The sequence below is a fragment of the Macaca fascicularis genome, chromosome 19 (genome assembly GCF_037993035.2).
Source record: "Macaca fascicularis isolate 582-1 chromosome 19, T2T-MFA8v1.1".
NCBI lineage: Eukaryota > Metazoa > Chordata > Mammalia > Primates > Cercopithecidae > Macaca > Macaca fascicularis.
Window position 1 is genome coordinate 66,033,037 of NC_088393.1, and position 25,201 is coordinate 66,058,237.

General features: G+C 49.9%; 1 protein-coding gene across 9 annotated transcripts; it reads left to right on the forward strand.

The window, feature by feature from the left end:
- Positions 1–5,178: 5,178 nt before the first annotated feature.
- On the forward strand, positions 5,179–22,476 carry ZSCAN22 (zinc finger and SCAN domain containing 22). 9 transcript variants are annotated; one of them, XM_065536030.2, is made up of 4 exons: positions 5,179–5,269; positions 6,613–6,716; positions 15,814–16,267; positions 18,751–22,476. In XM_065536030.2, exons 3-4 carry the CDS (start codon positions 15,865–15,867, stop codon positions 19,827–19,829), a joined length of 1,482 nt encoding a protein of 493 aa, XP_065392102.1. In that variant the 5' UTR covers positions 5,179–5,269; positions 6,613–6,716; positions 15,814–15,864; the 3' UTR covers positions 19,830–22,476. The 9 variants fall into 9 exon arrangements, with proteins under 9 accessions (XP_065392102.1, XP_073881150.1, XP_045236466.2 ...); XM_074025049.1 differs by having other exon boundaries at positions 15,814–16,251; XM_045380531.3 differs by lacking the exon at positions 6,613–6,716 and having other exon boundaries at positions 5,179–5,471.
- Positions 22,477–25,201: the final 2,725 nt, after the last annotated feature.

The window sequence follows — 25,201 nt, forward strand, 5'->3', positions numbered from 1 at the left end:
CTTTGTCTCATTTCTGCATTCATCCTCCTTCGTTCGGTCCAGAAGCAACCGTGACAGTCCTGCATGTGTTGATGCCACCTGTCTGTGCAGGTATGACCTCAGGTTTGTGAGTATCCCTTATACTTGTTATCATCACTGCCTATTTGCTCTTCCTCCAGCCTCTGGCAACCACTAATCCACGTTATGTGTCTAGATTTGCCTCTTCTGGATACTTCATATAAATGAAGTTATACAATATGTGGTTTCCTGTGTCTGGCATTTTACCACTGAACATGTTTTCAGAGTTCATCCATGTTGTAGCATGTATCAGTTTTTCATTCTTCTTTATGGCTGAATAATACTCCATTGTAGGCCGGGCGCGGTGGCTCACGCCTGTAATCCCAGCACCTTAGGAGGCCGAGGTGGGCGGATTATGAGGTCAGGAGATCGAGACCATCCTGCCTAACACAGTGAAACCCTGTCTCTACTAAAGAATACAAAAAAATAGGCCGGGCGCGGTGGCTCACGCCTGTAATCCCAGCACTTTGGGAGGCCGAGGCGGGCGGATCACAAGGTCAGGAGATCGAGACCACGGTGAAACCCCGTCTCTACTAAAAATACAAAAAAAAATTAGCCGGGCGCGGTTGTGGGTGCCTGTAGTCCCAGCTACTCGGGAGGCTGAGGCAGGAGAATGGCGTGAACCCGGGAGGCGGAGCTTGCAGTGAGCCGAGATCGCGCCACTGCACTCCAGCCTGGGCGACAGAGCGAGACTCCGTCTCAAAAAAAAAAAAAAAGAATACAAAAAATTAGCCGGGCGTAGTGGCGAGTGCCTACAGTCCCAGCTACTCAGGAGGCTGAGGCAGGAGAATGGCGTGAACCCAGGAGGCAGAGGTTGCAGTGAGCTGAGATTGTGCCACTGCACTCCAGCCTGGGTGACAGAGCAAGACTCCGTCTCAAAAAAAAAAAAACTCCATTGTACGGATATACCACAGTTTGTTTACTCATTCTAGACGTTGGGGTTGTTGCCAACTCTTCTGATACTATAAATGCTACTGCTGTGAACATTCATGTACAGGTGTTTGTGTGGATGTATATTTTTAATTTGGGAAGGGGATGCCATGGGTGGGACCTAGGCTTGTGAAGAGCCTGGCCTGGGTGTATCTCTCTGTCCCAGGAGCGCCTGTGTGTATGGCCATGACCACACCCTCTCCTTGCTGCCTGTGCTCATTAGCCGTGCTTCATTTCCAGAATCCCAGGCCTGGGCCCCTGAAGTCAAAGCCAGGAGCCTAGAGCTGCACTGGTGTGTAGGATCAAAGAGAAGGTGGCAGTGGCCCTGGAAACAAACCTGTCTCTGCAAGAGTCACTAGCAACCTGGGACCTCTGCCCAGGACTGAGACCTCAGGTGCCCCCTACCCTGTAGCTGCTGAGGCCAAGCAATGTGGAGACAGAGCAGTGGGTGAGGTGGAGCCTGAGGTGCCAGGTGAGGTAGATGGTGGGGTGGCAGTCACAGTGGTATAGGGGGCAGGTATAGGGCTAGATATTTTCAGAAACCAGATATCCCTCTAAAACACACCCTGCTTCTGCTTCCTTCATTCCACTGCCCTGCCTTCCTCAGCCTGCTCTAAGCCACTACCTCCTCACAGTTCTCCTGCTTCCCATTGCCCCCTTCATCACTCTCCACTCAGCATTGGGTAGAGAGGGTCTTTTACCCCTGACTGGTGAGGCCACCCCTCACTTTAAACCCTCCATCACTGCCCAGGCCATCAGAGTATGGTTGGCAAACTCTTCTGTAAAACACAAGCAGCAGGCTGGGTGCAGTGGCTCATGCCTGTAATCCCAGCACTTTGGGAGGCCAAGGCAGGTGGATCACCTGAGGTCAGGAGTATGAGACCAGCCTGGCCAACATGGTGAAACCCTGTCTCTACTAAAAACACAAAACTAGCTGGGCGTGGTGGTGCATGCCTGTAATCCCAGCTACTCAGGAGGCTGAGGCAGGTGAATCACTTGATCCCAGGAGGTAGATACTGTGGTGAGCCGAGATTGCACCATTGCACGCCAGCCTGGGCAACAAGAGCGAAACTCTCTCAAAAACCAAACAAAAAACCAAGCAGCAAATGTTGTCAGCTTTGTAGGCTCAGAAGGAAAACCAAAGATGTTACAAAGGTACCTATCTAACAAGAGAAAAACACATGTCCATACATTTTATTAATAAAATCCAAAACTTCATTAAGTGTAATTCATTCCTTAAATTAATCAATGAGCAAAAAGCTTTTCACAAGCTTTTCATTTTATACATAGGAAACAGACCCCAAGGGATGTGAGCAGTACAGAATCACAGCAGAGAGTGGTGAAGATTTGAGCCTAGATCTGACTACCATCATACTTGCCATTCTCAGCTTAGGAATAAGATGGGGAGGAAGGTGTAGGTACTGGGCAAATCAGGGCCCAAAGAGTCTGTTCAGTACTCTTGCCTCTGTGGGAAGGAACAAAAGACCCCACATCTGCCCTTCCTTCCTGGGAGTCTCTGTTAGGACCTGAATTCAGTACAGCTGGAATGATCAATTTTTCTCTCTTTAGAGCACTCACCCACTTGACATCTCACTTTGTTCTCACATAGTCCTCATATAGGTATCCTGTGGCTGCTGTCCTTGAAACCTGATAGCATGGAGCTGAGGCCTCAGACTATAACAGGGCACATAATTTTGCATGAAGTTCAAGAAGAGGCTGGGCTGGGCATGGTGGCTCATGCCTGTAATCCTAGCACTTTGGGGGGCCGAAGAGAGTAGATCACCTGAGCTCAGGAATTCGAGACCAGCCTGGCCAACATGGCGAAACTGTGTCTTTACTAAAAACACAAAAATTATCCCGGCATGGTGGCAGGTGCCTATAATCCCAAGCTACTCTGGAGGCTGAGGCAGGAGAAGCGCTTGAATCCGGGTGACAGAGCCTCTAATAAGCCGAGATAGAACCATTCCACCCCAGCCTGGACGACAGAGGGAAACTCCGTCTCAAAATTAAAAAAAAAAAAAAAATTAAAATTAAAAAAAAATTAGGCTGGGACACCTTTTCCGGAAGGGCTACTTACTACAGGGGAGCTGTCTAAGGTGCTGAAATGTCCTAGCCCTGCACCGTCCAATATGGTAGGTATGATTAAATTCAAATAAAATTACAAGTTCCATTTCCCAGTCAGACTAGCTATGTTTCTAGTACTCAGGAGCTACATGGGGCTGATGGTGCCATATTAGACAGCACAACTCCAGAACTTTTCCATCCTCACAGAACATTCTAGAGTTTAATTTGAATGCTAGTTACACAGGGCTGTGCATTTACCAAATTCACTAAGCTGAGCACTTGTACTTCTGTAAAACATGTATATGTAATTTTGAAAGCACAAAGTTTCACATCTCCGCCTGCCAGTCACTTTACCAAACAACCTTTGGTTTAACTTCTCTGTGCCCCAGTTTCCCAACCTGTAAAAGACAGTAATGATAATACCTCCCCTTTGATTGGTTGAGAGTACCACCAAAGGTGTTTGCTGGCTGGCCTGACCTGCAGGAGGTGCTCAGGAAAGGGGAGCTGCTGCTGTCATTTGGTGGAAGTGGGTCCCCTTATTTGGCTACCAGGGCCTGAACACTGCCACATTCCAACACATCGTCCCCATGTTAAGGAACTCAGCATCACACAGGAAGTCCTTGAGAAGCCCAAAGCCAGAGGCAATGTGGGGGCAGCAGCACAGGTGGCTGTGGCTGCCTATGAAGACCCAGTCTAGGTCCAGAGGAGGTACCCAGATGAGGTGGGGTGTCTGTGTGGACGGCTTTCTGTTATAGAGGCAGGCGTCTGAGGCACAGGTCTTAAGCATCAAATCAGGAATCCTCTTTCTGTGGAACCCCAAGGCCAGTGACCCCCTTGCCCTTCCTGGGAGTCAGGAGCAGAAGGAGGGTGTGCAAGTGGCATGGCTCCCTCACACTCACACAGGCACCCTCACCCTCAGCCCTCACACAGCCACCCTAACCCTCAGCCCTCACAAAGGCATCCTCACCCTCAACCTTCACACAGTCACCCTCACCCTCAGCCCTCACACAGGCACCCTCAGCCTTCACATAGGCACCCTCAGCCCTCACACAGGCACCCTCAACCTCACAGAGCCACCCTCAGCCCTCACACAGGCACCCTCACTCTCACACAACCACCCTCAGCCCTCACACAGGCACCCTCATCCTCACACAACCACCCTCAGCCCTCACACAGACACCCTCAGCCCTCACACAGACACCCTCAGCCCTCACACAGGCACTCTCAGCCTCACACAGGCACCCTCAGCCTCAGCCCTCACACAGCCACCCTCAGCCTCACACAGGCACCCTCACCCTCAGCCCTCACACAGCCACCCTCAGCCCTCACACAGGCATTCTCAGCCTCACGCAGTCACCCTCAGCCTCACACAGGCACCCTCAGCCCTTGCACAGGCACCTTCAGACCTCATACAGCCATCCTCACCCTCAGACAGCCACCCTCAGCCTCACACAGGCACCTTCACACTCAGCCCTCACACAGCTGCCCTCACCCTCACCCTCACACAGGCACCCTCACCCTTAGCTCTCACACAACCACCCTCAGCCCTCACACAGCCACCCTCAGTCTCACCCTGACACAGGCACCCTCACCCTCAGCCCTCACACAGGCACCCTCACCCTCAGCCCTCACACAGCCACCCTCAGCCCTCACACAGCCACCCTCAGCCCTCACACAGGCACTCTCAGCCTCACACAGGCACCCTCAGCCTCAGCCCTCACACAGGCACCCTCAGCCCCACACAGGCACCTTCAGACCTCATACAGCCATCCTCACCCTCAGACAGCCACCCTCAGCCTCACACAGGCACCTTCACACTCAGCCCTCACACAGCCGCCCTCACCCTCACCCTCAGCCCTCACACAGCCACCCTCACCCTCAGCCTCGCACAGGTACTGTCACCCTCAGCCTTCACACTTCTCTCACCTCCACGTCCCGCCTTTCGCGCATCCCCTGCTGCTCTCCCACTCAGCGCCACCTCAGTCCCACAAAGGCGGGGCTGGGATCCCGTGGCCCGCGTGCTGACCAATGACAACTATAATTCCCAGCAGGCGCCGCGCCTGGGTACGCTTGAGCTTCCGGAGGACGCCGGGAATTGTAGTCCTGGCGGGCGTGGGCCCGTGGGGCGTGCTGGGAGCTGTGGTCCGGGGTGGCGGGCGCGCAAGCTGGCTTGTCTCTGCGGGCACCTCCGGAAGGGTCCGCCGGCTGTGCTGGTGAGGTGGGTTTCGGGGGTGTTCTCCGCCCTGGTCCAGGTCAAAGGGGAGTACAGCAGGTCCAGAAGCCGCGAACGTCTGGGGTGGCCAGAGCAAGATGCGGGGTACCTCCCAGCGGATAGAGTGAGAGGCTGACTAGGAGCCGTGAATAGACGGACTGCGAGTGCCGGACACACGCGCAGAGGATGTGACGGACTGACGGACCCGGTGAGGACGGACCGGGTGTGCACGGACCGACGGACCCAGTGTAGACGCACTCACGGACTGGATGTGGTGCGGACTGACACACTGAGTGCCGGACGTACCGACGGAGAGAGTGTCGGACGTACCGACGGAGAGAGTGTCGGACCGACGGAGAGAGTGTCGGATGGACTGATTGACCGGTGTGGGGCGGGCGAAGTGTGGAGCAGGCGGACAGGCAACAGATAAAATGTAGAACCAGTGGCCTGGGAGGGTGTGGGACGGACCCGTTATTGTGTCTGATAGGCAGTTCTGTGTCTGACACCTCCTGTGTGTGTATCTGACGGGTTGGAGTGTGTGATAGGTTGAGTGTAACACTAACCACGGAGTGTGTGACTGACAGAGATGGTTGCCCTTTGAGACTTTGTAGATGGGTTGTGAGATACTGTAAGTGAGAGGGTGAGTGTGTGACGGTGTGATTTCAAGTGTGACTGATATTCTTTATGTGTCCTTGAGATAGGGACTAAGATTATGAATGACTGTGATCAGAATAATACTGTGTGATGGAAATGCTGCGAGGGCCTGTGTTTGTGTTTGTTTTTGAGACAGAGTCTCGCTCTGTCGCGCAGGCTGGAGTGCAGCGGTGCAATCTCGGCTCACTGCAACGTCCGCCTCCCGGGTTCAAGAGATTATCCTGCCTCAGCCTCCGGAGTAGCTGGGATTACAGGCGCCCGCCACCACACTTGGCTAATTTTTGTATTTTTGGTAGAGACGGGGTTTCACCATCTTGGTCAGGCTGCTCTGGAACTCCTGACCTCAGGTGATCCACCCGCCTAGGCCTCCCAAAGCGCTGGGATTACAGGCTGAGCCACCATGCCTGGCCAGGCCTGTGTTTATTTGACTGATTATAGGTGACATTGCGATATTTCCTGTGTCTGGGTATTTTGAAGGCTATGGCTGACAGACCGTACCTGAGATAATATGTGTTAATATATGATTGACTGAGATTTTTATCAGGGAGACTAAAACTTGGGCTATCCACAAACAGTTTACCAAGCATATGAGAGAGGATTTATGCTTTGCCATGTCTGCAGCTGAAATTGGGCGACTATTGGTCATTCAGCTGGGCTTACGGATATGTCGCCCAGTGTGTGCTTATGTGTAGCAGGGGCCTATGGAATCCATACATCTACTGCATGTTTACTGTGCACCAGGCCTGTGCTGGACACTTGTAATAAATCGCCTCACATAATCTCATAGCAACCCTCTGAGGTAGGTACCATTATCAGGCTGGGTATAAGCCATGTGTGAGAAATGAAAAGAACCACCCTCCTTGGTTGGTAAAGCAGCTGTGGATGGGGAACCTCAGCCTGATAGGAGTTGAGGTTGGCTGATGAGGCTGAGGAAGTTTCACATACATGTATTTCAGAGACTGTCATGAGGGATTTCTCCAGAACAGGTGTTCCAGGGGTGCAAAAGAGAATTTGGAAGCTGTTGCTGCATGTATTGTCATCCCTGATACCCATGCTCCTCCTTCCCCTCCCCTTCCCCAGATGATTCCCTGCATTCGTGGGTGACCATGCTTAGCCTTTCCTGGTCATTCCATTTGCTTAATGCCTGTTTATTGTGAACCTGCTATAGGGCAAGTCCTGTGTACTGTGGCTCCAGGACAGTCCAGCCTCTCTGAGGAAACAGTACAGAGCTAGCGAAGAGTTACCCAGGGCACTCTGGGAAGAGGACTTAGACTAGTACCAGGTATCTGGGATGACACCTGAAGAAAGTGGCAGCTGAGATGAGGCCTAGAGAGCCCAGAGGAATCAGTCAGAGAGGGATTTCAGAACTCAAGAACAGCAGGGGCAACAAGGGGTTTAGGAAGGCTCTGAGAGACCCAAGAGAACTTTACAGTGCAGTGAAGGGGCTTAAACACAGCTTTGCCAGAGGTTGCCAGAGGTCACCAGCTGTCACCAAAAGGTTTAAGGATTGGGGTCTTGTTTTACAGTAACGTTCTCTTCTTCCTGTGCCCAAGGCCTTTGCTCTTTCTCAGGCCTCCTGCATCTCTGTCCAGGGTGACTTCCTTGAGCAGAGACTCCAAGCACACTGAGTGTCCTGGCTGACATTGAAGGAAAGGAAACAGAAGAACTGCAAATACTTAAAACTGTGGGAGTCGTGGATGGGAGACAGAGAGGCTAAGTCTTTGAGTAAGGAGTAGTGTGTGGCCAAAGCAAAGTGTTGAGGTCTCCTAGGAGAGGTTACACTTAATTTAGGGTATTCTTCCTGACTATAAGAGAAAACAAGTTCACTGTGGGAAGTAGAGAATGTCGAGAAAAGTAATACAGTAGTCACCCCTTGTGTTCAGTTTTGGTGAGTATAGTACAATATTTTGAGAGAGAAAGACCACATTCATATAGCTTTTATTACAGTATATTGTTATAATTGTTCTATTTTATGAGTCATTGTTAATTTCTTACTATGGCTAACTTATGAACTTTATCATGGGTATATATGTATAAGAAAAAATATAAGTCTAAGTCCTCTTCCCAGAGTGCCCTGGGTAACTCTTCGCTAGCTCTGTACTGTTTCCTCAGAGAGGCTGGGCTGTCCTGGAGCCAGAGTACTATCCATGGTTTCAGGCATCCACTGGAGGGTCTTGGAACACATCCCCTGCAGATAAGGGGAACTGCCATAGTATATAATACCTTGGTAAGGATGTAGAGAAATTGGAACCTTCATCCACAGCTGGTGGGAATGCAAAATGGTACAGCCAATTTGCAAAACAGCCTGGCAGTTTCTTAAAAAGTTAAGCATAGGCTGGACTCGGCCAGGCGCAGTGGCTCATGCCTGTAATCCCAGCACTTTGGGAGGCTGAGGCGGGCGGTACATGAGGTCAGGAGATTGAGACCATCCTGGCTAACACGGTGAAACCCCATCTCTACTAAAAATACAAAAAAAAATAGTTGGGCATGGTGGCAGCCGCCTGTAGTCCCAGCTACTCGGGAGGCTGAGGCAGGAGAATGGCGTGAACCCGGGAGGCAGAGCTTGCAGTGAGCCGAGATCACACTATTGCACTGCAGCCTGGGCAACAGAGCAAGACTCCATCTCAAACAAAAAACCAAAAAAAAAAGTTAAGCATAGAGTTATTGTATCCAGGAATTCCACTCCTAGGTGTATACCTAGGAGAATTGAAAACATTTGCCAATACAAAAACTTGTACGCTACTATTGATAGCAGCAATTTTCATAATAGCCAAAAAGTAGAAACAACCAAATGTCCATCAATTGATGAATGGATTAACAAAATGTAGTATACGTATACAATGAAATATTATTTAGTTATGGAAAGGAATGAAGTACTGATAACATGCCTCATCTTAGCTGCCACTTTCTTCAGGTGTCATCCCAGATACCTGGTACTAGTCTAAGTCCTCTTCCCAGAGTACCCTGGGTAACTCTTCGCTAGCTCTGTACTGTTTCCTCAGAGAGGCTGGGCTGTCCTGGAGCCACAGTACACAGGACTTGCACTATAGCAGGTGCACCATACACAGGCATTAAGCAAATGGAATGACTAGGAAAGGCGGAGCATGGTTACCCATGAATGTAGGGAATCATTGGCAGAGGGGGGATGACAGTAATTTTAATGAACATTTTCAGGTTCATTAACACTTTCTTTTTCTTTTTCTTTTCTTCTTCTTCTTTTTTTTTTTTTTTTTTTTTTTTTTTTTTGAGACAGTCTTACTCTGTCACCCAGACTGGAGTGAAGTGGCATGATCTCAGCTCACTGCAACCTCCACCTCCCAGGTTCAAGCAATTCTCATGCCTTAGCCTCCCGAGTAACTGGGACTACAGGCACCTGCCACAATGCCCGACTATTTTTGCATTTTTAGTAGAAATGGGGTTTTGCTGTGTTGGCCAGGCTGGTCTTGAACTCCTGGCTTCAAGTAATCCGCCCCCCTTGGTCTTCCAAAATGCTGAGATTATAGGTGTGAGCCACCGCACCTAGCCCATTAAAATGTTTTTTAATGAACCTAAAATACAGCTGGTCATGGTGGCAGGCGCCTGTAGTCCCAGCTACTCCAGAGGCTGAGGCAGAAGAATGGTGTGAACCCGGGAGGCAGAGCTCAAAGTGAGCCGAGACTGTGCCACTGCACTGTAGCCTGGGCAACAGAGTGAAACTCTGTCTCAAAACAAAAAAAGAACCTAAAATACATACATACTCAGTGAAAGAAGCGAGACACAAAATATAATATATTTTATGATCCTATTGATATTAAATGCCAAGAATAGACAAATCAATAACCACAGAAGTATATTAGTAGTTGGCAGGGGCTGGGAGGAAAGGAAATGGGGAGTGACTTCTAATAAGTTTCATGATGATGAAAATTGTCTGGAATTAGATTTTGGTGATAGCTGCACAACTTTGTGAATATGTTAAAACCACTAAAAGGGGAAATTTTATGGTATGTGAATTATATAATTTTATATATATATATATGTATACACACACATACACACACACTTTTTTTTAAAGTAAAAAAATGAGGGTGACTTCATAGCCCCACAACCTGGGAGGAACCTACCACATATAGGACAACTTAATACTTTCCAGTGTTTTTAATGCCTTTTTTGGGGGAGGTGGGAGTGGTATAGCAAAGACAGGTCTCAATTCTCTATGCAGTTTTTCATTCTGACTCTTTTTTTTTGAGATGAAGTCTTGCTCTGTCGCCCAGGCTGGAGTACAATGGCACAATCTCGATTCACTGCAACCTCTACCTCCCAGGTTCAAGCGATTCTCCTGTCTCAGCCTCCTGAGTAGCTGAGATTATAGGCATCCGCCACCATGCCCAGCCAATTTTGGTATTTTTGGTAGAAACAGGGTTTCTCCATGTTAGCCAGGCTGGTCTCGAACTCCTGACTTCGTGATCCACCTGCCTCAGCCTTCCAAAGTGCTGGGATTACAGGCATAAGCCACTGTGCCTGGCCCATTCTGACTCTTTTACTTAACACTATCGCATAAGCATTTTCTCATATCATTAAGAACATGAACTTTTTGGCAAGGCATGGTGGCTCACGCTGTAATCCCAACACTTTGGGAGGTTGAGGTGAGGATCACTTGAGGATCCCTGGAGCCCAGGAGTTCGAGACCAGCCTGGGCAACATAGTGAGGCCTTGTCTCTACAAAAATAATAATAATAATAATAAAATTTAAAAAATTTCAAACAGAAAGTATTATCCCCCTCTGAATGTCGGTAGCACCCCCATCTAGAAATGGGGCTAGATTCTGAGAAGTAGAATTAATATTGAGACGGAGAGCCTGGCCATTTTAAAACTCTTACAACATACTGCCAAATTGTTTGCCAAAGATATTCTAATTGATCGCCCTCACCAATAGTACATGAAAGTAGTTTTTTGGCCAGGCGCAGTGGCTCACGCCTGTACTCCCAGCCCTTTGGGAGGCCACGGTGGGCAGATCACGAGGTCAGGAGATCGAGACCATCCTGGGTAACACGATGAAACCCCGTCTCTACTAAAAATACAAAAATTAGCCGGGCGTGGTGGTGGGTGCCTGTAGTCTCAGCTACTCCGGAGACTGAGGCAAGAGAATGGAGTGAACCCTGGAGGTGGAGCTTGCAGTGAGCAGATATCGCACCACTGCACTCCAGCCTGGGCGACACAGCGAGACTCCGTCTCAAAAAAAAAAAAAAAAACAAAACAAGAAAGTAGTTTTTTGCTGGCCCTGACCAGCATTCAATGCTCACAGTTGCCTGAGCTCAAATCCTAGCTTTGTGCCTACTGACCAGATGACTCTAGCAGCTGAGTTTCTCCAACTTTGAAAGTGGGAGTGGTAATACTGACTTACAGGGCAGTGCTAAGGCTTGAACAGGATAACAGATATAAAAGGCTAGTGTGGCCTGATAGCCAATAGGTTCCCATTGTCTGTCTGTTCCCATTTTCTTTTATTCCTGTAGCATACTATGCCCATATCCATCATAATGATTATTGTATCATGTGTGTCACTGTCCTTCCATTGAGGTCGTTGAGCCCAGGACCCGTGTCTTCCCCGTATTTGCATTCCTAATACAGTGCTGGGCACAGAGTAGGCACCTAATAGAGGTGTGTTGAACAAAACTTATTATTGATGTATGTCCCCAGCAATTCTGTAGACACCGGGGATAAAGCAATGACCTAAATGAAAACCCCTGCCCTTGATGTGCTGACACTCCAACAGGGGCAAGTAAATAATAAACAAGTAATCACATAAGTGTATCATACATCAGGTGGTGAAGAGCAAATAAAGCAGTGTGGAAGCACAGAGACTTACTGATAAGGTGTCTCTTGTGTAGAAGCCTGACTTAAATAAGGGAGAGAACACCCAACAATTATCAAATGCACTTTTTTTTTTTTGAGACAGAGTCTCACTCTGTCGGCCAGGCTGGAGTGCAGTGGCACAATCTCTGCTCACTACAGCCTCCACCTCCCGGGTTCAAGCAATTGTCCTGCCTCAGCCTCCTAAGTAGCTGGGATTACAGGTGCCCGCCGCCACGCCTGGCTAGTTTTTGTATTTTTAGTAGAGATGGGGTTTCGTCATGCTGGCCAGGCTGGTCTTGAATTTCTGACCTTGTGATCCACCTGCCTCAGCCTCCCAAGTAGCTGGGACTATAGGCATGCGCCACCATGCCCAGCTAATTGTTTTGTATTTTTAGTAGAGACGGGATTTCACCATGTTGGCCAGGATGGTCTCGATCTCTTGACCTCGTGATCGGCCTGGCTTGGCCTCCCAAAGTGCTGGGATTACAGGCGTGAGCCACTGTGCCTGGCCAACATTTTTTTGTTTTAAGTTTTATTTATTTATTTATTTATTTATTTTTTTTTTTTTTTTTTTTTTTTTTGAGACGGAGTCTCACTTTGTCGCCCAGGCTGGAGTGCAGTGGCGCGATCTCGGCTCACTGCAAGCTCCGCCTCCCGGGTTCACGCCATTCTCCTGCCTCAGCCTCCCGAGTAGCTGGGACTACAGGCGCCCACAACTGCGCCCGGCTAATTTTTTTGTATTTTTAGTAGAGACGGGGTTTCACTGTGGTCTCGATCTCCTGACCTTGTGATCCGCCCGCCTCGGCCTCCCAAAGTGCTGGGATTACAGGCGTGAGCCACCGCGCCCGGCTTAAGTTTTATTTTTGCTTTATTTTTTGAGATGGAGTTGCACTCTTGTTGCCCAGGCTGGAGTGCAATGGCACAATCTCGGCTCACTGCAACCCCCGCCTCCCAGGTTCAAGGGATTCTTCTGCCTCAGCTTCCCAAGTAGCTGGGATTACAGGCGTGCACCACCACACCCAGCTGATTTTGTATTTTTAGTAGAGGTGGGGTTTCTCCATGTTGGTCAGGCTGGTCTTGAACTCCTGACCTCATGATCCACTCGCCTCAGTCTCCCAAAGTGCTGGGATTACAGGCATGAGCCACCGCGCCTGGCCTCTGGAACATTTTTATCATCCCCAAAAGAAATCCCCGAACCCATTAGCAACCACTCCCATCTGTGTCTCTTTTCAGCCTCTGGCAAACACTAATATGCTTTCCTTTTTTTTTTTTTTTTTTTTTTTTTTGAGACGGAGTCTAGCTCTGTCACCCAGGCTGGAGTGCAGTGGCACACTCTCGGCTTACTGCAACTTCCGCCTCCCAGGTTCAAGCGATTCTCCTGCCTCAGCCTCCCAAGTAGTTGGGATTATAGGTGCCTGCCACCACACCCAGCTGATTTTTGTATTTTTTCGTAGAGATGGGGTTTCACTGTGTTGGCCAGGCTGGTCTTGAACTCCTGACCTCAGGCAATCCACCCACCTCGGCCTCCCAAAGTGCTGGGATCACAGGTGTGAGCAACCGCACCCTGCCGTGTCTGGCTTCTTTTACTTAGCATCATGTTTTCAAGGTTCGTCCATGGTGTATCATTAATCAGTACTTCGTTTCTATTTATGGTGAATAATGTTCCATTGTATGTATATGCAGCATTTTATCCATTCATCAGGTGATGGACATTTGGATTGTTTCTTTTTTGCTGTTATGAGTAATGCTGTTATGAACATTTGCGTATAACGTTTTGTGAGGGCGTGTTCTCATTTCTCTTGGGTATACACGTAGTAGAATTGCTAGGTCATGGGGTAACTCTGTTTAAGCTTTTGAGGAACTCCCAGACTGTGTTTCCCACAGTGGTTATCCCATCTTACATTCCCGGCAGCAGCATATGAGGATTACAGTTTCTCCATATCCTTGCCTACACATGTTATCTGCTTCTCGGCATCCCAGCAGGTGTGAAGTGCTATCTCATTGTGGTTTTCATTTGCAATTCCCTGGTTGTTAGTGATGTTAAGCATCTTTTCATGTATTTATTGCCCATTTGTGTATCTTCCTTGGAGAAATGTCTATCACATCCTCTGCTCATTTTTAAATGGTATTATTCACCTTTTTTTTTTTTTTTTTTTTTTTTGAGACGGAGTCTCGCTCTGCCGCCCAGGCTGGAGTGCAGTGGCCGGATCTCAGCTCACTGCAAGCTCCGCCTCCCGGGTTCACGCCATTCTTCTGCCTCAGCCTCCCGAGTAGTTGGGACTACAGGCGCCCGCCACCGCGCCCGGCTAGTTTTTTGTATTTTTTAGTAGAGACGGGGTTTCACCGTGTTAGCCAGGATGGTCTCGATCTCCTGACCTCGTGATCCGCCCGTCTCGGCCTCCCAAAGTGCTGGGATTACAGGCTTGAGCCACCGCGCTCAGCCCAGTATTATTCATCTTTTTACTATGGAGTTGTTCTAGATACAGGTCGCTTATCAGATACATGTTTTGCAAATATTTTCTCCCACTCTGTGGGCTGCTTTTTCACTTTCTTGATGTGGTCCTTCAAATCACAAAAGCTTTTAATTTTGATGAAGTCCAGTTTATTTTTTCTTTTGTTACTTATGCTTTTGGTGTCATAGCTAAGAAGGCTTTGCATTATTTTCAAGTATTCATGGAACATTAACCAAAATTAACCATACACTGGGTCCCAAACCAAGTTTCAGCAAATTTTAAATGATTGAAACCATCGTAGCATGTTTTCTGACCACAGCAGACTTAATCTAGACATCAATAATAAAAAGACAACTAGAAAACCCCCAGTTGTTTGGCAATGAAGCAGGAGAGTTTTAAATGACCAATGGGACCGGGCGCGGTGACTCACGCTTGTAATCCCAGCACTCTGGGGGGCTGAGGCAGGCAGATCACTTGAGGTGAGGAGTTCAAGAACAGCCTGGCCAACATGGCGAAACCCTATCTCCACTAAAAATACAAAAATTAGCCTCATGTGGTGGCTCACACCTGTAGTTCCAGCTACTTGGGAGGCTGAGGCAGGAGGATTGCTTGAACCCGGGAGGCAGAGTTGCAGTGAGTCGAGATAGTGCCACTGCACTCCAGCCTGGGCGACAGAGGGAGACTCCATCTCAATAAAATAAATTTTAAAAAATAATTAATGGGCCAGGTGCAGTGGCTCACGCCTGTAATCCCATCCCAGCACTTAGGGAGGCCAAGGCAGGCAGATCACGAGGTCAGGAGATCGAGACCACAGTGAAACCCCATCTCTACTAAAAATACAAAAAAATTAACCGGGTGCGGTGGCAGGCACCTGTAGTCCCAGCTACTAGGGAGGCTGAGGCAGGAGAATGGCATAAACACAGGAGGCAGAGCTTTCTGTGAGCCAAGATCACGCCACTGCACTCCAGCCTGGGCGGCAGAGCAAGACTCCGTCTCAAAAAAAAAAAAAGAAAAGAAAATATTTTTAACTAAATGGTAATGAAGATACAACATATCAAACTTGTGGTGTATAGCTAAAGCTGTGTTTAGAGAGAAATGTATAGCCTTAAATGTGTGCATTAGAAAAGAGGAAAGGCTGAAAGTCAATTATGTATCAATCTAAAACACTACAAAATAATTAGCAAATAAAGTGAGAGAATGACCATGTGGCTTCCTGGGGAATGTGAGACAGAGGGAGAAAGACTTGGCTCTGTGGGGGGGAGCACGCCTTAAACAGGCTGGCTGTAGGTTTGCCTGGGTTTGTAGCTTAGCTCTCTGTTAACCCTTCACTAGCTGAGGGACTTTGGGCAAATCTTTTCCTCCTGTGTGTCTGTTTTTACATCCATAAAATAGCTAGAAAGTCTCACCTGCTGAGTGTGTTGTGAGTTTTAAATGAATCTACATGCAAGCCGTAGTAGCTTAGAACAGTGCTCAGCTCCCTAATTATTATGATTGTCTATGTCTTTGTGAGAGTCTTTCGCATCTCACAGGCCCCAAGCCTGTGTTTTCCCTGATCTGTAGGCATGAGGCAGGGCCCAGGTTCCATGTGATGCTGAAGCTCTGACATTCCTGCAGGCCCAGTTCCAAGGCTCCAGCATCCTGTGTCTCGCTGAGCACTGCTACCCAATGGCCATCCCCAAGCACTCCCTGAGCCCAGTGCCATGGGAAGAGGACAGCTTCCTTCAAGTGAAGGTGGAGGAGGGAGAGGAAGCCAGCCTCTCCCAGGGCCTAGAATCCAGCCACGACCACATTGCTTACCCTGAGGCTGCACGCCTGCGCTTCCGGCACTTCCGCTATGAGGAGGCATCTGGTCCACACGAGGCCCTGGCCCACCTCCGAGAGCTGTGCTGTCAGTGGCTGCAGCCCGAGGCGCGCTCCAAGGAGCAGATACTGGAGCTGCTGGTGCTGGAGCAGTTCCTGGGTGCGCTGCCCCCAGAGATCCAAGCCTGGGTGGGAGCCCAGAGTCCCAAGAGTGGAGAGGAAGCCGCTGTGCTGGTGGAGGATCTGACTCAGGTGCTGGACAAGAGAGGTAAAGGGGCGCTGTGGGCAGATTCATGGCACACTGGGGGTACACGCTGGACAGGAACATGGGAGCACAGGGCTCTGGTTTGGGGTTACTCATGCACTCATTCTCACATTTGTACTTTACCCTAACTCTCACACACTGTTGTAGACAGGTGTGTTTTGGTTGCAGGTGACCAAAAACGACCTGAAATGGGCTGAAGCAAAGAAGGGTAAGGAGGCAGCAAATACGGCTATATCCAGAAAATCTGTTGACAGCATCAGAACTCTCTTCTTCTCTTGTTCTGTTTCTCGGTTGGTTTTTTCTGTGTTAGCTTCCTTCTTATTTTAGGTTCTCTTTCCAAAGGGGACAAAGATAGCCAGGAACCCCAGGCTTACATCTTACCAATGTAGAAATCCCAGGGTAATAACAGTAAGAGGTTCCTGGTCTGAGCCCCCACTGGCCTGGTTGGGATCTTATGTTTGTGTTTGGCCAACCAAATCCCAGTGCCTGTCAGTGAGCAACTGGCTGTTTCTCAGAGGAAACCAGACGAAGGGCCGGGTGCCTGGGGTGGCTGTTGGGGGAGACGGAAATACCAGATGTCCCTGTGCACCTTCTCTGTGCCCACCCTGTGCTGGCCTCCAGGATTTGGGTGAGTCAAACCTGCCCCAGGCTCAGCTGGACACTGTTACTCAGAGAGACCCACACAAACATCCCAACCCAGGGAAGTCCAGTGGGATGCAGGGAAGACCCAGCCTTGGGACAGTCCAGAGCAGGGAGGGGTGGCTCGTCTGAGATGGGGTTGGCCTGGCCTATTGGCAGCAGATAAGAAGTGGGTGTACCACACACTGGGAGGAAACGTGCAGTGCGCAGGAGGAATGTGGGGTCTGGATACAGCTGAATCATCAAGGCTCAGTAGATCCAACCACTGCTTCTCTTCCTCGCCATGTGACTCCCTTGTGCCTCAGTTTACTCATGGGTAAATGGGGATTAAACGCCCACCTTAGTGGTGTTGAGAGATACAAGGCAATACCCATGCAGACCTGAAACGGTGCCTGGCACAGATTAAATACATGGTAACTGCAACTGTTAGGATAATTTGTTCAGCTCCGGGAGAAACAGGCCTCTCTGGAACAGAGGTTGGTCTATGCCCAAGCAGATGTCACAGAGACAGGGAGAGGAAAGAGGGAGTGGCCCCATCTTCCCACAGGGTTGGCCAAAGCTCAGAGAAAGGGCAAAATGCAGAGGGAATGGTGGGGTCAGAGGCCCGGCAGTGTGATTTGCACTGATGCATTCTGGTAAAAGCAGGTGGTGTGATGTTTCTGGAGTAGAGGAAGAAAGTGGGAGGCAGGGCTAAGCAAATGGCTGGGGGAGCAGGAGAGGCTGCCTGTGGACCTGGAGAAGATTCTGGAGTTGAAATCCCAACTGGGCCACTAGCTGTGATCCTGTACCAGTTACTCAACTCCTTCCCTCAGCTGGATTTCAGTTTCCCCATCTGCAACAGAATCACAGCAGTACCTCCTTCTGAGAGCAGGTCAAAGCTGAAATGAGACAAGGGAAGTCACCCACTGGACTTGGGGCCCAGCACATGACAAGAGCCTGATAATGGTTAGTGGCCCTGGGAGGCCAGCGGCACAGCGTCCATGGCTTACAGATGGGGAGACTGAGTCCCAGATGAGGACAGGACTGCTTAAGGTGGTAGAGCTGGGGTTTGAGTCCAGTTTCTGCACTGCTGAACCCCACTGTGGACTTGAGCAGTGGGTATTCCACCTGTCTCTGTCTCCTCCCTGGAATTCATCCAGTAGATGTGCCAGATTATGTGTCCTTTGCACCCATCCAGGGCAGGTCAGTGTGAGCATTCCTCTACCTCATGCACACTCTGATCTCCAAGAGCACCTCCGCCACACTCTGCCTTCACAGTACTTTATAACATAGGGCTTGAGAGGCCAGGTGGGTACCTCACCTACTCGCCCCCAGCAGCCATATTCTCCCTGCGGTTCTACTTGCAGAAATTTTCACCATCATGGGCATCTGGATTGATTCCCTCATTCAGCCAGAGTTCACTGAGCACCTTTGGACACATCCAGGCCTACAGGCAAGGTGTTGAGTGTGAGGGACAGAACTGCAACCTCACAGAGATCAGAGCCTGCAGCGGTGCATGTGCTCAGGGTCCTGACAAGGACAGACCCTCTCTCTCTCTGTCTTTCAGATCAGTTCCACATCAGGGTTTCTCCTCTGACTCTTGAGCCAAACTTGGGAGCCTTGAAAGACAGAGAGTTTGGTGGGAGGAGGAGAAATGAGAACCCATGATGTAGTGTTGGATGGTATGGGAGGACAGCCCTGCACCCTCTGTCATCCAAGCCACCAAATGAGAAACTTCCCCTTGGAACTGGGGCCAGATGTTAGGAACGAGCCACATCTCCCCTTACAAAGGGTGACCGGGGCCCTCGGCAGAGTCAGGGAGGCTTGGTGTGGTAGGAGGAGTGACGCTGTGGTTCGGATTGTTTCAGGATGGGATCCAGGAGCTGAGCCCACAGACGCAAGCTGCAAGCAGAGTGACCCGGGAGAGTCAGAGCCATCAAATGTGGTCACTGAGACCCTCATGGGAGGTGTTTCCCTTGGACCCGCCTTTAACAAGGCCTGTGAACCTGAGGGCAGCTCAGAGAGAAGGTCTGGGCTATCAGGGGAGATCTGGACAAAGTCTATCGCCCAACAGATCCATTTCAAGAAAACTTCAGGGCCTTACAAGGATGCCCCCACAGACCAGCGTGGCCGTGAATCTGGTGCCTCGAGGAACAGTTCTAATGCGTGGCCAAACCTCACCTCCCAAGAGAAGGCTCCTTCAGAAGACAAAGTTGATCTGGTGGATGCTTATGGGACAGAGCCTCCATACACGTACTCAGGGAAGAGGTCCTCCAAGTGTCGCGAGTGTAGGAAGATGTTCCAGAGTGCTTCGGCGCTCGAGGCACACCAGAAGACCCATTCTCGGAAGACAGCATACGCCTGCAGCGAGTGTGGGAAAGCCTTCAGCCGGAGCACTCACCTCGCCCAGCACCAGGTTGTCCACACGGGGGTGAAGCCCCATGAGTGTAAGGAATGTGGGAAGGCCTTCAGCCGAGTCACCCACCTGACTCAGCACCAAAGGATTCATACTGGAGAGAAACCCTACGAATGTGGGGAATGTGGTAAAACCTTCAGCCGCAGCACTCACCTCACCCAGCACCAGCGGGTGCACACGGGGGAGCGGCCCTACGAGTGTGACGAGTGCGGGAAGGCCTTCAGCCAGAGCACGCACCTGACTCAGCACCAGCGCGTCCATACCGGGGAGAAGCCCTACAAGTGTGACGTGTGCGGCAGGGCCTTCAGCGACTGCTCGGCCCTGATCCGACATCTGAGAATCCATTCTGGAGAGAAGCCCTATCAGTGTAAGGTGTGTCCGAAGGCCTTTGCACAGAGCTCCTCCCTCATCGAGCACCAGAGGATCCACACAGGAGAGAAGCCTTATAAGTGCAGTGACTGTGGGAAGGCCTTCAGCCGCAGCTCAGCCCTGATGGTTCACTTGCGGATCCACATCACGGTACTGCAGTGACCGGAAATCGACCCTCGGGGCACAGCACAGCGCCTTCTTGGAGGCTCAACATCTAAGAGAAACCCTGAGTTCCTAAAGAGCCACAAACAGGGTGGGTGATTGATGAGCTGCCAAAATGATAGGTGCCTGAGGGCAGACTCGGGCTGTCTAGAAACAACTCTGCATTTGAGGAACCCTGATGAGCCAAGGTGATTCAGGCCAGCTGGAGAAGCTTCCAGAAGGGCCCTGAACTGCTACCCTCTGTTTCCCACTCAGGGCTGTCCCAGAGAGAAGGCAGCTGAGCTGAGGATTTGGATTGGTTCTCAGGGCCAGGGCAAATGAAGGTACATGTCTCTCAGAACTCAGCATCCCGGGATGCTCTGGGCAGGCAGACTGTAGCTCGTTCTCATGTGGCTCTTCTTGCCTGCTTTTCTGCTGCTTAGCCCAGAAGGGACACCTGCCATGCCCACCTCTGTGCCTTGGCACCTACTATTTCCACTCCAGCCTATTCTGTGCCTAACTCCAAGGCTGACTTGTGAGATGCCTTTTCCACCCTGCCTCTCTCATGGTTTCCTATCGTAATCAGTGGTGCTGCTTGACACCTCTCCAACATGTTCCTCTCTCTCCTTTTCCTTCCACATCCCACCAGTCATCAGCACTATTGGTTTAACCTGAAGCTTATCTCTAATGCACCTCCTTTTCCACTCCTGCTACCTTATGTGAGCCCTCATTGCCCCTTGCCTGGATTATAGCCAGGGTCTCCTTCCTGACCCCTTCCTGCCCTTATTCTCTGCCCCTGTATCACTCTCCATGGGACTCTTGCTATTACTCAAATCTGATTGTGTCACTCCAAGGTGGAAAGCTCTCCGACCCATCTCCTTCTATAGCACAGCTTCCTGAACAGGGTGTAAGTATGCCAAGATGCAGGCCACTCTGGGCCCCGAGCAACCTCTCCAGTTATCCTCATATGCATGTATGAATATTGTCATTTTTCTGTGCGTGCAGTGATGTGAAAATGGCCTCATCTCATACCATGACTCCACCTTCCATACACCAGCCACACAGAACTACTGTGGTTCCCGAAGGAGCCATACATTTTCCCACCTATGTGCCTTTGTACCTGTGCCTGGAACCCTCCTCTCCTTTGTCATCTAAAATGTTTCAAATGTCCCCCAAAGAAGCCTCCCTGCTCTCCGGGAACCGACTTCAGCTTGCCCTCTCTGCTTCCAGAGCACCTCCTAGATACCTCCCTTACAACTCCTACCACATTGTTTTACTTACTTGCTCCTTGCAGAGCTTGTACTGTGTTTTCCAATGATACTATGAGCTCCTGAGAGCAGGGGCCATGTCTTGCTCTCAGTATCTACAACAAACAAGACTCAGTAGGCCCTGACTGATGTCTCTTACATGAATGTGACTGGTGCCCCCAGGAGGCAGTCACCATGCTCTCTCTGCCCCACATTGTCCTTATGTATGTTTACATGGATGTCTCCCCAGCAGCTTGAACCCTGGAGAGCAAGAACAATCTGATTTTCCTGGGGCCAGCACCCAGATAAGCCTGGCATGCAGTGGCCTCAATAAAATGTGACTGTATTGTCTTTTTCCAGGGCCCCAGGTCCCCTGGTGTCATGGACTTAGTCTTTGCCAGCATGAACACTGCCTGTCCATGTGTTCTCTGGTCTCCTCTCACAATGCTGCGTCCCTGTCCCATTTTTAGGGTCCATGTCTATCACTGGATGTTGCAGCTTCTGTTCATTACCGTTAGGGTGTCGTTCTTCATGCCTCTGTTTCTCTGATGGTCTCATCTCATGGGAACCATTTGACCTGGCGTGTTGTGCGCTAGTCACTGTCACCATCTCTCCCTATGTATCTCCCTGTATTTGGGGCCCATTCCCTCTATGTCAAGAGTAAATGGAGCCACAAAGACTGATGAGAAAGGCTCATAACATGAAGGTAAGACTCAGGGAGACAGAGACCTTGGGGAATTACCTCTGAGGGAGTCCCAGACACAGGCAGAGATGGCCACAGAGGTGGTAGCAGAGCTTGAGAGACTGAGGGGTGACAGGCTTGGGGAAAACTCAGAGAGCAGAGATGCACGTTCCCAGTGAAATGATTGCACAGGCTTCCAGCAGGCTGGAGGGAACAGAAAAGGCATGGGCCTGAATTCAGGCTACAGAGCCGACTCGTCCCTTCAGCTACTCTTGGGACCTCCTCATCTGTAAACCAGGAACAGGACCCACCTTGTATAGAGACCGACCCAAAGCCTGGCCCTGCACACCGGCTCTGACTCGCAGCAGTCATCAACATCTCTCTTTGCCCCCTACTTGCTCAGTCTCTGTCACAAGAACTGGATCTCTATCCCCTTGATGCTCTGAGCATCTTCACCCATTTGGTCGTGAGACGTGTCTGTCCATGTCTGTCTAAAAGGGGAGGAGATGAGGGAGAAAAGAGGGAATCTACTGAGAGCCTGTGTGTGCTGCCCAGTCTACCAAATAATTTATATACATCTCCATCCTCACACAACCATCCCTGTTTTACAGAGGAGGAAGTGGCTTAGAGAATGTAACTGATTAACCAAAGTCACACTGCCAGGAACTGGAAGCACTGGGATTTGACAACACATCCAAATATGTCAGCAATTTCAATAAACATGACTGAACTCAACAAACCAAGTGTAAAGACAAATTCTAACAGATTGAATTTCTTTTTGGACCAGCCATATGTTCTTTAGAAAAGATACACCTAAAACAAGGATACGGGAAGTTGAGGGCAAAGGGATAGAAAAGGATATACAAAGTAGGCATGAAACTGAAGAAAGCTGAAGGAGCTGCATTAATCGCACAAAACAGACATTAACGTACAAAAGTGTTTTAAGAATCATAGGGTCACTATGTTTTTTGGGTTTTCTTTTGAGGTGGAGTCTCGCTTGGTCACCCACGCTGGAGTGCAGTGGCGCAATCTTGGCTCACTGCAACCTCCGCCTCCCGGGTTCACGCCATTCTCCTGCCTCAGCCTCCTGACTAGCTGCGACTACAGGCATCCACCGCCACGCCTGGCTAATTTTTAGTGGAGACGGGGTTTCACTGTGTTAGCCAGGATGGTCTCGATCTCCTGACCTCGTGATCCGCCCGCCTTGGCCTCCCAAAGTGCTAGGATTACAGGCGTGAGCCACCACGCCTGGCTGGTCACTATATTTTTATAAAAGAAACAATCTATTAGGAAGATGTAATAGTTCAAAACCGGGCACATAATATGAGCCTTGTAGAACAGAATCACAGTAAGAAACTGACAAAATCTTAAGTGTACTTGGAAGTGCTAACACATTCTTTTTTTTTTTTTTTTTTTTTTTTTTTTTGAGACGGAGTCTCGCTCTGTCGCCCAGGCTGGAGTGCAGTGGCCGGATCTCAGCTCACTGCAAGCTCCGCCTCCCGGGTTTATGCCATTCTCCTGCCTCAGCCTCCCGAGTAGCTGGGACTACAGGCGCCCGCCACCTCGCCCGGCTAGTTTTTTGTATTTTTTAGTAGAGACGGGGTTTCACCATGTTAGCCAGGATGGTCTCGATCTCCTGACCTCGTGATCCACCCGTCTCGGCCTCCCAAAGTGCTGGGATTACAGGCTTGAGCCACCGCGCCCGGCTAACACATTCTTTATGATGATAGAAAAAATATTTGAAGAAGACAGGTGCAGTGGCTCACACCTGTAATCCCAGCACTTTGGGAGGGTGAGATGGGCCGATCACTTACATTCTGGAGTGCGAGGCAAGCCTGTGCAACATAGTGAAACCGTCTCTACAAAAAATATGAAAATTAGCCAGCCTGGGCCAGGCGCGGTGGATCACACATGTAATCCCACCACTTTGGAAGGCCAAGACAGGCAGATCACGAGGTCAGGAGATTGAGATCATCCTGGTTAACACGGTGTGTAACCCCTTCTCTACTAAAAATACAAAAACTTGGCTGGGCACGGTGGCTCATGCCTGTAATCCCAGCACTTTGGGAGGCCAAGGCAGGTGGATCACGAGGTCAGGAGTTCAAGACCAGCCTGACCAGCGTGGTGACACCCCATCTCTACTAAAAATACAAAAAATTAGCTGGGTGTGGCGGTCTGTACCTGTAATCCCAGCTACTGAGGAGGCTGAGGCAGGAGAATTGCTTGAACCCCAGAGGCAGATGTTGCAGTGAGCCAAAATTGCGTGACTGCACTCTAGCCTCAGCAACAGAACGAGACTCCGTCTCAAAAAAAAAAAAAAAAAGGCTGGGCATAGTGGCTCACACCTGTAATCCCAGCACTTTGGGAGGCCGAGGCGGATGGATCACCTGAGTTCCTGGTCCCAAAGTGTCTGGCCAACATGGTGAAACCCCATGTCTACTAAAAATACAAAACATTAGCTGGGCGTGGTGGCACATGCCTGTAATCCCAGCTACTCAGGAGGCTGAGGCAGGAGAATCACTTGAACCTAAGAGGCAGAGGTTTCAGTGAGCCGAGATCACACCATTGCACTCCAGTCTGGGCAATAAGAGCAAAACTCCATTTCAAAAACAAACAAACAAAAAAAAAAACCACTCAACCCAGAATTCTATATCCAGTGCAAACATACTTAAAGAACAAAGGCAAAATACAAACATCCTCAAATGAAGCAAACCTAAGACATATATTTCTTGCCAGCAGGCCTGCCTGAAAAGAAATGCCAAAGGAAACTCTCGGTAGAAGGGAAATGATGCCATAGGGAAAGCGGGAACTTTGGGAATTAAATGATAGAGACTGCACAAATATTTTATCTTTAAAATATAGATGGAGGCGGCTGGGCGTGATTGCTCACACCTGTAATCCTAGCACTTTGGGAGGCTGAGGTGCGCGGATCACCTGGCTAACCCAGTGAAACCCCATCTCTACTAAAAATACAAAAAAAAACTAGCCGGGCGTGGTGGCAGGCACCTGTAATCCCAGCTACTTGGGGGGCTGAGGCGGGAGAATGGCATGAACGCGGGAAGCAGAGCTTGCAGTGAGCCAAGATCACACCACTGCACTCCAGCCTGGGAGACACAGCGAGACTCCGACTCAAAAAAAAAGAAAAAGAAAGAAAAATATGGCTGGAGGCCAGGTGCGGTGGCTCACACCTGTAATCCTAGCACTTTGGGAGGCTGAGGTGGACGGATCACTTGAGCTCAGGAGTCTGAGACCAACATGGCGAAATCCTATCTCTACTAAAGATACAAAAAATGAGCAGGCACCGTGGCTCATGCTAGTACTTTGGGAGGCTGAGGTGGGTGGATCACAAGGTCAGGAGTTCGAGACCAGACTGGCCAGCATGATGAAACCCCATCTCTACTAAAAATAAAAAGAAATTATCCGGGCATGCTGGTGGGTGCCAGCTACTCCAGAGGCTGAGGCAG